Source organism: Symphalangus syndactylus, chromosome 12 (genome assembly GCF_028878055.3).
Source record: "Symphalangus syndactylus isolate Jambi chromosome 12, NHGRI_mSymSyn1-v2.1_pri, whole genome shotgun sequence".
Lineage (NCBI taxonomy): Eukaryota > Metazoa > Chordata > Mammalia > Primates > Hylobatidae > Symphalangus > Symphalangus syndactylus.
This window is the reverse complement of record NC_072441.2, coordinates 79,580,038-79,594,695: the sequence shown is the minus strand read 5'-3', so window position 1 is coordinate 79,594,695 and position 14,658 is coordinate 79,580,038. Positions and strand designations below refer to the sequence as shown.

The 14,658-nt window shown below is 47.9% G+C and overlaps 1 protein-coding gene across 11 annotated transcripts in view; it reads left to right on the top strand.

Moving 5' to 3' along the window:
- Positions 1-14,658, top strand: part of PI4KB (phosphatidylinositol 4-kinase beta) — a 37,263-nt gene that overhangs the window by 14,808 nt on the left and 7,797 nt on the right. For 6 of the 11 annotated variants that reach the window (XM_063626228.1, XM_063626227.1, XM_063626229.1 and 3 more), the window contains 6 exons: positions 4,546-4,590; positions 7,025-7,252; positions 8,476-8,703; positions 11,169-11,278; positions 12,525-12,629; positions 12,856-12,979. In XM_063626228.1, the coding sequence (XP_063482298.1) occupies positions 4,546-4,590; positions 7,025-7,252; positions 8,476-8,703; positions 11,169-11,278; positions 12,525-12,629; positions 12,856-12,979 (840 nt within the window). The remainder of the gene's footprint in view (positions 1-4,545; positions 4,591-7,024; positions 7,253-8,475; positions 8,704-11,168; positions 11,279-12,524; positions 12,630-12,855; positions 12,980-14,658) is intronic. The other 5 variants (XM_063626232.1, XM_063626231.1, XM_063626235.1 and 2 more) reach the window with 1 other exon arrangement.

Here is a 14,658-nt window from a genome sequence, read left to right as displayed (position 1 = left end):
ATCAGCTTCATTCTCCTGGCCACTCCTCCTCATAATCTAATCCCTTTTCACTACCCCCTGAAGATCCTACCTTTTGTTGACATAAGTGTAAGATTCATTCTCTTATAACTGAGGCATCTGAAGAATGCCTTCGTTGCCTGCCTTTCCTTATGGGGAAGAGTGCCTTGCTGATATCTTTCCCATACCATTTGGGAGAAGCACAAAGGGAAGAGAAAGCACTCTTAGTATAGAGTAAATATAGTGCCTAGTCAAGGACCTGGAGGCTGGGAAGAAGAGGAAGCTACAGCAGCAGTTGGAGGTATAACTTAGGATATAGAGCAGGGAAGAGATGGCCACATGAATAGGTTATACCCACTCTTCACATCTGGACAGATAGCAGGGAAAGCTGCCCAGTGGACTACCAAGTGTCAGTGACTTGGTGTCCCAGCCAGACAATGGTGCTCCAGTCCTCCCCTCTGACTCACCATTGGCCAGGCTCCCATCCGAAGCCAGCCCAGCCTAGAAAAGAAGGGAGAAAAAAAGTAGGAATTTGCACTTTTTGAAAAATGCGGATAGCTATGGTCCTGGCATCTGCCTCTGTGGGGCATATAACCCACCCACGTTTTTGATACAATGGGACTTCTTTCAAATAGAGGGAAGTCAGAGTGACTAGAGAAAAGGAAGAGGGAGGGAGACTATAGAGCCTGCTCTCTGGAAATTTGGAATTTTGTTAGGATAGTTTAATAATGGTAAAGCTAAAAGTGCTAACATTTATTCAGCACTTATGTGCCAGGCATCTTGCCAAGTACTTTACATTTAATCCTCACAACCATGCTAAGAGACAGGTATTATTTTACCAGCGAGGAAACCGAGGCTTAGAAAGATTAGATATTTTGCCCAAGGTCCCTCAACTAGAGAATGTCAGACCAGGACTCAAATCTCCAGCTGGTGCTCATAATCATTCAGCTGAACTGCCTTGGTTATTTCTCAATATCTCCTTCCCGAGGTTCCCAGCTGTCAGAAGCCATGTGGGGAAGAACGGCCCAGGCAATGGCCATCTAAGCTTCCATATCCATGCACAGGCAAAGCCAAAACTGTTGTCAGAACTAGTATGAACCGTTTTCATATCTGGTTGAGCTTGGCAGCAGAGCCCTGGGTCATGAAGAGAAGTTGCTGCAGAACAAGAAGAGTCATCCAGATTCTAGTGGAATATGAAGGGTTGGATAGCTGTCTCATCTTGGAGTCAAACCTGTAGCAGAGGGTGACCAGCTAGAAGTGAATTCCTTGGTGCCTCTTGTCAGGCTTGGCTTTTCTCTGTATCTATTTTGTAGTGCTCATCTTAGGACCAGAAAAGCTGAGGCCTCAGGGCTTTTCTTACTCTGCTGATCCTTAGTCCCTCTTTCCTTGCATCTAACTGCCACTCCAGGATAAGATTATGGATGGCACTGAGAGGCAGGTATTAGGTGAATACTTACATCATTTAGGGTGGGTTCTGTAGCTGCCATTCTTTCCAACCTGACTCCTTATCTTGGGTCACTAGATCCAGGAAAGGAAGGAGATACTATGTTCCCAGGCACTCCTGCATTATCTGATACTGACAGAATGAAATACCTGAATTCACTATGGCTCCACAGAAAATGGGAGAGCAAGAAAGAAACAGAAACATAAATATCACTAGGTTTCTAAGCATTAGAGTCTTCAGCACAGGGGTCCCTCCCAACCCTTTTCCTTCCTTCCTTCCTTCCTTCCGTCCTTCCTTCCTTCCGCCCACCCGTCTACCTGTCCGTCCGCCCTTTTTCTTGCAACAGGGTCTTGCTCTGTTGCCCAGGCTGGCGTGCAATGGCACAGTCATAGCTCACTGTAGCCTTTAACTCCTGGGTTCAAGCAATCCTCCCATCTTAGCCTCCCAAGTACCTGGAGCTACAGCTATGTACCACCCACACCTCGCTAATTTTTAAAAAATTTTTTTGTAAAGATGAGGTCGTGCTCTGTTGCCAAAGCTAGTCTCAAACTCCTGGCTTCAAGTCATCTTCTCACTTCAGCCTCCCAAGTCACTGGGATTACAGGCATGAGTGACTAGACACAGCCCCTTTGGCATTTTGAGGATGCGTCTGTCAAGGCTTTTGTCCCCTAAATACCAAAGGAATTGGTTTTCCTTTTACTCATCCTTCTTCTCTTTCATGTAACATTCATTCACTCAACATGTAGTTATTGACCTTGTAAATGTGCAAAGCCATGTGCTAGAGGCTGTGGAGGATAGGGGATAAAATGTTATCCTTCCCTCTAGGAACGTGTAAAGTAATAATGAAAACCCCACTATCTAGGGAACTGTTTAGTTTGTGACTCTCTTGAAAAAGTTGTTTTCTGCCATAAGCAGGAAGTATACGGCTTACTAAAATGAGGCACATAATTATCTAAGACCTAAGCAGAGATACTGTAGGAGAATCTCTAGGTAGACCCTAACACTCTGCTCCCAATCTCTTGCTTTTCTTTTAGGTTCGGAGTTTAATACTATGCTCCTACCACCAGTAGAGGGGCTCCCAAGGTTGAGTTCGGGCCTCAAAGAAGAGGCTCAGGGGCAGCATGTACAGTTCTCTTCCTGCCCATGGTCTCCCTGCAGAGTTGTTCTTTGTTCACCTCTCACAGTGTTCTCTTTCTTACTATGAGGGATCCTTTACACTCTCTCCCACAGTCAGAAGGCTTTGCGCTGATTTTTCACATTTTCCACCACTGCTCCTCAAAGCCTGCCCCTTCAAAGCCATGTTATCAGCCTAGTCAGGGAACTCTGCTCAGGCATTTGTCCTCCCATTTGTAACCAAATGGCAAATATTTTGGTATAGAATGGGGGAGCTAAGAGGAGAGAGTGATTTAGGTATCACACCCTCCCCCCACCCCACATAATGACACTGTTAGTAGATTAGCTTTGTCTTTTCAGGACTGCAACCTTTGTACAGAGAAATCTGCCGCATGTCACACTGGAAGCCCCAGTAGGCCTTCTAGCTTGATACAGTGTGATGTCAGCTTCTTGCTTCATCTTTACTCCCTGGAGCTGACTCAGTATGAGTGACTCAAGCCCAGGGAGTAGGAGGAGAGGAGCAGGTCATGATATACCTCTCTTCCCCTAGGGCTGTTAATGAGTCAGACAGGACCTGTCTGTGACAGAATCAGCTGGAGCGTTGCTCAGGGAGCCAATATCCTGCCTGCTGTTCCTTCTCCAACCAGCTCATAGGTAGAAATAGAACCACTAAGTCATAATAGACTCTGACATCCTCACTGCCTTAATTCTCCCACCACCTTCTACCCAAAATGGAAGAGTTGTTGCCTTAGGGGCATGTTTCCAAATGTGGCTTCTCCCTCAAAGTGCTCCAGTCCCCAGATTCTTCAAGGAAGGACCTGACTATAGGACCTCCAGCTAGAATAGAACTGAAACCATGGAATTGAGTTCAAGTGGATGCTTGAATCTACTCAGCAGATTTCAGAGTAGAAACTCACTGACCACTGCCCTCCTGCCCTGGGAGCTCTTAGGACTTTGTCTGTTAAGTCTAACCCCCCGCCACCTCAACGTCCCCCCAACCTAGATTTGTGCACACATGCTGCCCCGTTCCCTGCCCTGGTAGACCATGTTGGACAGAACCCAGGAAGAGCCCTGTGCATGAGTGTTGCCTCAGAGCTGCTGAATGAGAGTTTGACACCATCTCTTTCCCCTGTTTTGCACACGGACACGTATGACACAGGAATGGGGTGATGTTTAGATAAATCCTCTGGGCTGGGACTAGGACAGCTGCTATCCAGCTAGTCAGCTTTCTAGATGGATATAGCTAACTCCCCAACTTATATCAAAAATTGTAATATATTGATTGTCATGTGGATAGCCTGATAGGAAGCCTAAGGAGGTTTGGTAGATAAGAGATTGATTTATCCTTCACTCCCGTCAGCATCCAGCCCAGAGATTTTGGGCTCATTGGTCTAGGATGCTCTTTGTCACACAGGTTCAAGGTTGGGATTCAACTTCCCAGGGTGATAATGAGGCTAGAGAAGAGGTATACCTGCCACTGCAAGTTTACCTTTTCTTCCTCCCTGAGGTTTCCAAAAAGCTGGAGGAACATGGGGTTTCCAGTATGGGAGCCATGCATCTTATTAAGTTCAGTCCTGTGGTGGTCCCCATGGAGAAGGATTTGGTTGAGAGCATGTGAGTGGGTAAAAAAAAAGAGCAGGGAAGCTTGGCAGTGCAGTTACTGCCCTAGGGACCCAGCTTTAGAGCTTTGGCCTATAAGGAAGATCCATTCAGTTGAGAATAGAAGGGAATAAGGTGAAAAGTAGAGGCTGCTTTGTCTCTTCAGTCCTTCTGACCTTAAAGTCTTAGCTGCCCTTCCAGCATCTCCCACAAGTGGTCAAGCATCTGGGCAAGTAGCATTTCTGAGTTGACTTTCTTTTATTAAAGCAGAAAGGTAGAACTTCACTAGAGAAGCAGTTACGATCCAAGTTGGAGCTAAATTCTTTACCTTTGTCTCTCTCCCCTCCCTTCCCACCCCCTCCTTCTCCCTTTGCCCTCTGGCCCTTTCCCAGGAGCTCTCCTCCAGCACCGAGAGTATTGATAATTCATTCAGTTCCGTAAGTGGGGCCAGGCTGGGACGGGGTGGCAGGCTCCCCCAGTGGCCGCATTTCCTCTCCGTCCCCAGGTCTTCTGAGCCCCCAGGCCAAGGCTGTAGTTAAAATGCCCCTTTTCTTACTGGGAGATCAGCTCCTCCCTCCCAGACCTTCCAGATCTTCTGGAGTCCTCCTGACCTTTGTGGTGGAAATCCTGAGCCCAGGCTGAGATGAGCTCAGCTGATCCTTCTCTCAGAGACAACTGGAGTACAGTGCTGCTCAGCCCCCAGCTCCTGAGTGTCTGGCGCAAACAGCTGGGAGAGAGGTAGAATTCACTCCTGGACTGGAGCCAAAAACTGCCTGGCAGAAACCCCCAGGATCCTGTTTCTCCCACCCAGAACCCTTTCCCCATGGCTTCTGCCGTCAGATTATCAAATATTTATTCATAATCTTCTAAATGCTAGGCCCTGTGCTGGTGAGCTGACTCCAAAAATAAATAGGACTTGGCCTGAAGGAAAGTTTTGCCTCTCCACAACTGGTTGTCTTTTTTAACTTCAACCACATTTTTTCCAGGTCTGAGTTCTTCCCTTTTCCCAGCTCACTGCCCAGGATGTTCCTTAATCCCCTCTCCTTTCTTTTTCCCTCTGGACTAACCCCTGACCCTTTGGTCCCACAGGGTCTTGGACCTTGCTGCTGGGCAAAGACGTGAGAGGAAATGCAGGACCTCTGGGAGTTTGAATGATTTTTTTTATATTTTCTATTTGATTTGTCTATCAAATCAGTTTTCTCTGTTCTGTGCTAATCCCCTTTCAGTCATGACTCCTATCTCCTCCCATGTGGCAGAGCCTCTCTCTTGAGGCCTGGGGTCACATTTCCAACATGCTCACGTAACTTAGGGGCCCCTAACCCAAATGCTGATTTGAGAATGGGAAGGAATTCTGCCTTTTCTAATCTGAGATGATTATGAATTGGTTGGGGTAGAGGGTCCTTGGGACAGAGATCAGTTGCCGTCTGAGTGGATTCAGATGAAGGAAGAAGTGAGTCTTCAAATTTCCTCTTATTTTCTTTCTCTATTAGACCCCCAGGATATTTCCAGGGACCTTAGAAACCCAATTCCATTGTTTTCCTTTTCTTTCTCTCTTTTCAACAATGTCACCTAAAGCATTCCTGAAGGATTCAGACACCCTCTTTCAGTCCCTGTGTGGCACTCTGAACCATCTCCCAAGAGGCAGAGGCCAGGATGAGCTTTTCCTTTGAATCCTGGCACTGTTGCACACGCAGAGGTAGGCCTGATACTCCCCAGTTTTCAAAAGAAGCTCTTTTAGAGTGCGAGGGAGCAAGGATAGAAATTCTCTCAATCCGGAAACTAAGCAAGACACACGGAAAGGGAGAGAAAGGCTCGGTGAGTCAAATGCTGTTTCTACAAGAGGAGGAGAGATTGTTCTTATCCAGCTGAGGGGAGATGGGATGGGGAGTTGGGTGGCTATCTTGATAAAATGCCCCTTGCGGTAGAAGGGCTTAGACTGGGAAGAGAGCCCTTCTTCATGTCTAGCTGAGTCCCTCTTTTCCCCACCTGCACCTTAATTCCAAGACCAACTTTGCCCTTTCTGAGGATGACTGAATTACCCAGCACAAGGAGCCAAACTCACAGCAGGGAATTAATATGGGGAACCTAGTCACTGAGAGGTAGGGGAAGAGGACCCAAAGAGGAGTCACTAAGAGACAGGCCTTCAGGGCCATCATCAAGGGCTAAAAGGAGCTGTTGCTTTCTCCATCCACCTACCTCCTTCAATCTGCTTTTTCTTTCTCCTTGATTAATGCAAAGTCTGCTCATCGGCTCATCCTCTTTCCATCCCCTGCATGTGCATTGACGCCTTGCAAGAGATTGTGGGACAGACGGGGATACCATGGAAATCAACAGAAGTAATTTGAGTGACGAGCATCTTCCCTCTGAAAGTGGAAATGTTGATGTGGGGCTCCCTTCTCTAGCCTTGCGGGACTTGGCAGAGCCCCTCGGCAGAGATCTAGCCCAGGGATCCAGATGGGGAGAAGGACAACCCTGTTCTTGAAAAGGGTGAAACAATTCAGGTGTAAGCAGCTCTTCTCTCTGTGGCCCTGGCTAACCTATCCAGATGTTGTCCCCCTGCTCACTCTGAAGCCTTGGTACAGTCCTTAAGGAACCCAAGTCCAAGAGAAGAGGAGTGCATCCCAGTTACCTGGACTCATGGCCTCCCTTACCCTCAAGGGATAGCCTATAGGGAAGGAATGTGCTGGCTATTCTCAATTCAAATTGTGAAGGGTGGGTGGAAGCTCCTACTAAGACTAAAAAGCAGCTCTTTTCCTGGAGTTCTCCAGATACTGGGATCCCCGGCCTGCATGGCCAGGAGTGACCGAGTGGGTAGGCCATTGTATTCTATGGTTTCTTCACCATCTTTTTTCTTACCCCAAACCCCTGTAGCCTGTTCGACTGGCTCCTGAGAGAGAATTCATCAAGTCCCTGATGGCGATCGGCAAGCGGCTGGCCACGCTCCCCACCAAAGAGCAGAAAACACAGAGGCTGATCTCAGAGCTCTCCCTGCTCAACCATAAGCTCCCTGCCCGAGTCTGGCTGCCCACTGCTGGCTTTGACCACCACGTGGTCCGTGTACCCCACACACAGGCTGTTGTCCTCAACTCCAAGGACAAGGTAGATGGGTTCTGGCCCAAACCCCTACCCTGGACGTGACTCTTCACCCATGGTTGTTCAGGGTTTGTGTGTATGACCAGTGATGCCCCCACCAACATCCTAGATAGACTCCCTTCATAGTTCATGATGCATATGTCAACCATGGCACTGTCTCAGTGCGATTGTGATCTTGAGAGCCCCCCTATATCCCTTTTTGGGCTTTGTTTTTCTGGACCAAAGAAACCTAATCTTTTTAGCTTCCTTCTTGCTGTATCTTTGGAGAATTGCTCTTCACCCCACCTTATGGTCATTTTGGTAGCTTTTCTCCAGCCCTTCTATAACTCTTGGGCTTTCCAGATACAGCAACCATAAGGACAGAGAAATATTTTGTTTATAAGACCTTTTCTGATAAGAATGAGCAGACAGAAGGAGAGAAGGATGCCCAATTCACACTGGAGGGAATTAGCTGAATTTGTGTGCTGACTGGAATGAGTATTCATGGTTCAGATTCTTCTTTTTTTTTTTTTTTTTTTGAGATGGAGTCTCACTCTTTCGCCGAGGTTGGAGTGCAGTGGCACAATCTTGGCTTACTGCAACCTCTGCCGCCCAGGTTCAAGCGATTCTCCTGCCTTAGCCTCCCGAGTAGCTGGGATTACAGGTACCTGCCACCGCACCCAGCTAATTTTTGTAGTTTTAATGGAGACGGGGTTTCACCGTCTTGGCCAGGCTGGTCTTGAACTCCTGACCTCATGATCCACCCGCCTCGGCCCCCCAAAGTGCTGGGATTACAGGCGTGAGCCACCGCGCCCAGCCCATATTCTTCTTTCAAAGGAAATATTGAAGTTTGGGACGCTCCTTGGGACAGTGCCCAGCTTTGTCCCAGTCTTTTTGTCCACTGTAGCTCCTTGGGCCCTGTCGTCAGGACAAGCCCACAGAGGCATCTAGGCCTCCCTTAGAGCCTGTAATTGATAGTCTAGAGTGGTTTGGTCCAAGTGCATCATCTGTACATTTTGGAGCTCAGTTGAAACATTTTGAAGACTTATGCATTCTCTCACCCAAATTCTTTACATAGGTGATCATAGGACAAGTATCTGCCCTAAATACAGTGTTCATAATTTCAGAGGACTATTGGATGAAGGCTGGAGCTAGGAGAAAGGACAGCAGGAAGAACCTTGCTAACAGAGTTGAGATTTGGGGGTTAGTGGTGGAAGTAAGTTGCAAATACTGTCTCACTCTTCCCCTAGGCTCCTTACCTGATTTATGTGGAAGTCCTTGAATGTGAAAACTTTGACACCACCAGTGTTCCTGCCCGGATCCCCGAGAACCGAATTCGGAGTACGAGGTCCGTAGAGAACTTGCCCGAATGTGGTATTACCCATGAGCAGCGAGCTGGCAGCTTCAGCACTGTGCCCAACTATGACAACGATGATGAGGCCTGGTCAGTGGATGACATAGGCGAGCTGCAAGTGGAGGTGAGGAAGCTTCAAGGAGGTAATGCTGGGTCACAGGAGCTTTCACTATATTGGAAACAAGACAGCATATCCCAAGGCAGGGTAAGGCAAGTACCCAAATGAGTGGTGAAGGTAGTGAGGGGTAAGAGGGGGAAAGCTCTGAACAACTCTAGTCTGGAATAGATTCAGGAGCTCGTTTTCCAGGTGAAGGAATTCAGATTTAAATGTAAAGAGGAACTTCTAGGCCAAGGGGAGTGAGGGAAATTTAATGAAAATATTTATTGAACACCTATATAAAGTTGTCATAGAATAGCAGAGGATGAGAAGTCATACATTAATTCATTCAAGAAATATTTATTGAGGGCCTTCTATGTGCCAGACCTGAGTGTTGTGTGCTAGTGAACAAGACTTGGCCCCTGCCTACAAGGGATTTATGACCTAACTGGAAAGAGAACAAGGCCAGTAAGCAAGTAGTTGTAGTGTGGTGAGAGTCAAGTCATGGGGGAAAGGATAGGACATTATAGGAGCAACAGACTTGGGGCGGGCATCACAAGAGATTTCCTGGAGGAAGTAATCTCTCAGCTGAGGCTGGAAGCATGGGTAGGAATTAGCTGGACAAAGAGTGCTGGACAGAGGGAACACTGTGTGCAAAGGCCAGAAGACAAGAGGGAGCTTGGGTCATTATAGGAATTGAAAGAAATTTAGTGTCTGGCTGTGATGTGCAGGTGTGAGGTAAGAAGGGGTGAAGAATAAGACTGGATATGTGGGCATGGACCAGACTATAGGAAGGACCCTGTAAGCTGGGGAAAGAAACTTGAACTTTATTCTGGGGCATGAAGAGCCAGAGCAGAATTTTATGTAGAGCTATTAACACAGCTGGCCAGACGCAGTGGCTCACACCTGTAATCCCAACACTTTGGGAGGCCGAGGTTGATGGATTGCTTGAAGTCACGATTTCGAGACCAGCCTAGCCAACAAGGTGAAACTCCATCTCTACTAAAACTAGAAAAATTACGCCGGGTGAGGTGGTACGCGCCTGTAATCCCAGCACTTTGGAAGGACAAGGCGAGCAGATCACCTGAGGTCAGGAGTTCGAGACCAGTCTGGCCAACATGGTGAAACCCCGTCTCCACTAAAAATACAAAAATTAGCCGGGCATGGTGGCATGTGCCTGTAATCCCAGCTAATCGGGAGGCTGAGGCAGTAGAATTGCTTGAACCCGGGAGGCGGAGGTTGCAGTGAACCAAGATCACGCCACTGCACTTCAGCCTGGGTGACAAGCAAAATTCCATCTCAAAAGAAAAAAAAAAAAAAAAGCCAGGTGTGGTAGAGCATGCCTGTAATCCCAGCTACTCGGGAGGCGAGTGATTCTTGAAGCACAAGAATCACTTGAACCTGGGAGGCGGAGGCTGCAGGGAGCTGAGATCACAGCACTGCACTCCAGCCTGGGCGACAGAGTGAGACCCTGTCTTAAAACAAAACAAAACAAAAACACAGCCAGGGCCGGGTGTGGTGGCTCACGCCTGCAATCCCAGCACTTTGGGAGGCTGAGTTGGGCGGATCACCTGAGGTCAGGAGTTCAAGACCAGCCTGGCTAACATGGTGAAACCCTGTTCCTACTAAAAATACAAAAAATTAGCCAGGCATGGTGGCGCGCACCTGTAATCCCAGCTACTCAGAAGGCTGAGGCAGGAGAATCCCTTGAACCTGGGAGGCGGAGGTCGCAGTGAGCCGAGATCACACCATTGCACTCCAGCTTGGGCAACAGGAACAAAATTCCGTCTAAAAAAAAAAAAAACAGCCAGGTTTCACTTTGCCAAAAGACAGAATCTCTGTCTTTGAGCTTATAGTCCAGTTGGAGAAATTAGACAAGAAAAAAAAATTTAGATATACAATAAAGCAGTGTGTACTAGGTGACAAATGGAGTTGAGAAGAAACGCTCTGGTATAAAGGAGAGAAGAAACTTGACATGGGCCTTGGGGTCTGGTAGAATATTCTGTATTTGGAGAGAGATGAGAAGATAAGACTGAATGACTTAGATTGAAGAAACTGTCAGAAGCTAGTCTGCAGAGGGTCTGCTTTGGACCCTAGGGGAGAACGCATCCCTATCCTTGGGGGACTGTCAGTGAGGCTGAAATTTTGAGCTCCTGTGATGGTCATGGCAGTGGTTTGCAAACTTTAGTGCATTGGAAGTCTTCTGGAGAACTTGTTAAAAATTCAGACTTTCAGATCCCATTCCCAGTAATTCTAATTCAGATTGATGGTGGGGCCTGGGAATCTGCATTCTGGGTAATTCTCTTGCAGGTAGTTCACATGTTGAGAAATGCTGCTCTGGGCAGCCTGGGGTCCCAGTAACCAACATGGTATGTAAGCAGAGTTTGAAAGAGAGGGATGAGCATGCTGCAGTGATAGCAAGCAAGCAGGAGGGGAAAGACGGGAGACCTATACTTTAGCACTTCCGACCAGCACTCCCCTGCTTTCTCCAGCTCCCCGAAGTGCATACCAACAGCTGTGACAACATCTCCCAGTTCTCTGTGGACAGCATCACCAGCCAGGAGAGCAAGGAGCCTGTGTTCATTGCAGCAGGGGACATCCGGTATGGCCAGATCACATTGCCCCTCATTTTTCATCCCTCTTTCAGGAACTTCCCATCTCTTTGTTACCTTCCTCTCCATCTCAATCATCTATTGTTGGCCTGTGTCTTTCCCTCCTCTTTCATTCTGTCCTTGTTTGGGGCCACCAAACTTGAGGCAATGAAGGTGTAGGTTGAGAAATTACCTGGGCTACCAAAGAAGGAAATTAAATTTTAAAAGGACTCCAAAGGGATGAAAGCACCAGAGGGGCCGGGCACAGTGGCTCACACCTGTAACCCCATCACTTTGGGAGGCCGAGGTGGGCAGATCACGAGGTCAGGAGATCTAGACCATCCTGGCTAACACGGTGAAACTCCGTCTCTATTAAAAATACAAAAAAATTAGCTGGGCATGGTGGTGGATGCCTGTAGTCCCAGCTACTCGGGAGGCTGAGGCAGGAGAATGATGTGAACCCGGGAGGCGGAGCTTGCAGTGAGCCGAGATCACGCCACTGCACTCCAGCCTGGGCGACAGAACGAGACTCCGTCTCGAAAAAAGAAAAAGAAAAAACAAGAAAGCACCAGAGGAAGGAGTTTGAGCAGTGTGTCTCAAAGTGGGGTCTGAAAGCGACTGTGTCAGAATCCAGGGGGAGGAAGGAGGACTTGTTGAAAATGCAGATTCTATGCCAGGCGCAGTGGCTCAAGCCTGTAATCCCAGCACTTTGGGAGGCCGAGGCGGGTGGATCACAAGGTCAGGAGATCGAGACCATCCTGACTAACACGGTGAAACCCCATCTCTACTAAAAAAATACAAAAAAAAAAAAAATTAACTGGGTGTGGTGGTGGGCGCCTATAGTCCCAGCTACTCAGGAGGCTGAGGTAGGAGAATGGCATGGACCCAGGAGGCAGAGCTTGCAGTGAGCCGAGATCTTGCCACCGCACTCCAGCCTGGGAGACAGAGCGAGACTCTATCTCAAAAAAAAAAAAAAAAAAAAAAGAAAAATGCAAATTCTAGAGACATACCCATTCTGAATCAGCCTTGGTAGAGGAATATGGAGGGCCTGGTAATCTTAATTTTAACATGATTACAATCACTAAGTTAGCAAAAAGGTGTCATTGGTTATGTTTTCTTCCATGAGTCCCTTTCAGCCTGGGTTCCTATCTTTGTGTGTCCAGAATCCAGGACACAGTGCAGGAAATGTCAGTATAGACTGGGCATGGGGCTTGGGGGTAGCTCCTCCAAGCAAATGATGTATTTTCTTCCTGCCAGCCGGCGCCTTTCGGAACAGCTGGCTCATACCCCGACAGCCTTCAAACGAGACCCAGAAGATCCTTCTGCAGTTGCTCTCAAAGAGCCCTGGCAGGAGAAAGTACGGTGAGTTGGGTGTGGGTCTCTGAACCCCTCTCAAAGCTCAGAGGCAGTTGCAAGTGCTCACTGCACCAACTTTATTGTCCATCGGCCTCCAAAAAAATCTGTCAGACTTCCAGGCCATCTGGGTCCTTGCCCTATGGGGCGTTTGCTTGGGATTTTTTGTGGAAGCCATGTCTCTTGTCCTCACCCTGGCATCAACCTTTCACACCCTTTACTTCTCTCTTCACAGGCGGATCAGAGAGGGCTCCCCCTACGGCCATCTCCCCAATTGGCGGCTGCTATCAGTCATTGTCAAGTGTGGGGATGACCTTCGGCAAGAGCTTCTGGCCTTTCAGGTGTTGAAGCAACTGCAGGTAAGAGAAGAGAAGGAGAGGCCAGGCACAGTGGCTGTAATCCCAGCACTTTGGGAGGCCGAGGTGGGTGGATCACGAAGTCAGGAGTTCAAGATCAGCCTGGCCAAGATGGTGAAACCCTATCTCTACTAAAAATACAAAAATTAGCTGGGCGCAGTGACAGGCGCCTGTAATCTCAGCTACTTGGGAGGCTGAGGCAGGAGAATCGCTTGAACCCAGGAGGCGGAGGTTGCAGTGAGCTGAGATCGTGCCACTGCAATCTAGCCTGGGCGACAGAACAAGACTCTGTCTCAAAAAAAAAGAGAAAGAAAGGGGAACTCAGCCCAACTCCAGCCAACCTGAGGTGACTACACAGATTATTCTGCCAGGGACTACCTTCCTGCCCAGGTCTAAAACAAAAGCAGAGTAAAGAAAAGCTAGTGCGACTTTCCCCTGGGAAGAATAGCCATAGGAACAGTGCCACAGCGGCCCCTTTTGGCCCTTTTGTGACCTGCACCTGCCCTGTTCCAAGTCTGAACTTTAGAGTGGTAGGTTTGCCTTTTAGATCAAAACTTCCAAAATGTCCTGGCACCCTGGCATGAGCCTATAGTCTCAGCTAGTTAGGAGGCTAAGGCGGGAGGGTGTCTTGAGCCCAGGAGTTCTGGGCTGCAGTCCGCTATGCCAACTGGGTGTCCGCTCTAAGTTCGGCATCAATATGGTGACCTCCTGGGTATAGGGGACCATCAGGTTGCCTAAGGGAGGGGTGAACTGGCCCAGGTCAGAAATAGAGCAGGTCAGGACTCCCATGCTGATCAGTAACAGGATCGAGATTGTGAATAGCCACTGCACTCCAGCCTGAGCAACATAGCAAGACCCTGTCTCTAAGAAAAATATGCATTTGGGGTGCAGCAAACCAACATGGCACATGGATACATATGTAACAAACCTGCACATTGTGCATATGTACCCTAAAACCTAAAGTATAATAATAAAAAAAAGAAAAATATGTATTTGAAGAAATCAGCATTTCTTTTTTTTTGTTGTTTTTTGAGATGGAGTTTTGCTCTTGTTGCCCAGGCTGGAGTGCAATGGCGCGATCTCGGCTCACTTCCGCCTCCCAGGTTCAAGCGATTCTCCTGCCTCAGCCTTCTCAAGCAGCTGGGATTATAGGCATGCGCCACCACGCCCGGCTAATTTTGTATTTTTAGTAGAGATAGGGTTTCTCCCTGTGAGCCAGGCTGGTCTCGAACTCCCGACCTCAGGTGATCCTCCCACCTCGACCTCCCAAAGTGCTGGGATTACAGGTGTAAGCCACCGCTCCTGGCCGAAGAAATCAGCATTTCTAACTGAAGTGAGCCAAAAAGAAAATTTTGCGGAGGCAAAGTTTAGTGACCCACCTTTTCCTAGTGTTAAGTGTGTGCTAAGGCACATGGAAGACCAATTTATTTATACAAGGCACTGAGATTTTTTCAAGAAATAGCTGTCAAATCTCAAGGTGAAGATCTAAATGTGAACAGTTTACTAATGCACTACTGAAGTTTAAATCTGTGGCACAATCATTGTAAACATGGGGTTCATTTCTCTAAATTGATTTCTAATCTGAAATTACCGGAAAACTTCCTTTCCCGTTTTTGCCAAACTCAATTTCTGGTTTTTGGCATATATCCATTATTCAAACTTAATGCCTCTAATTTTAATGC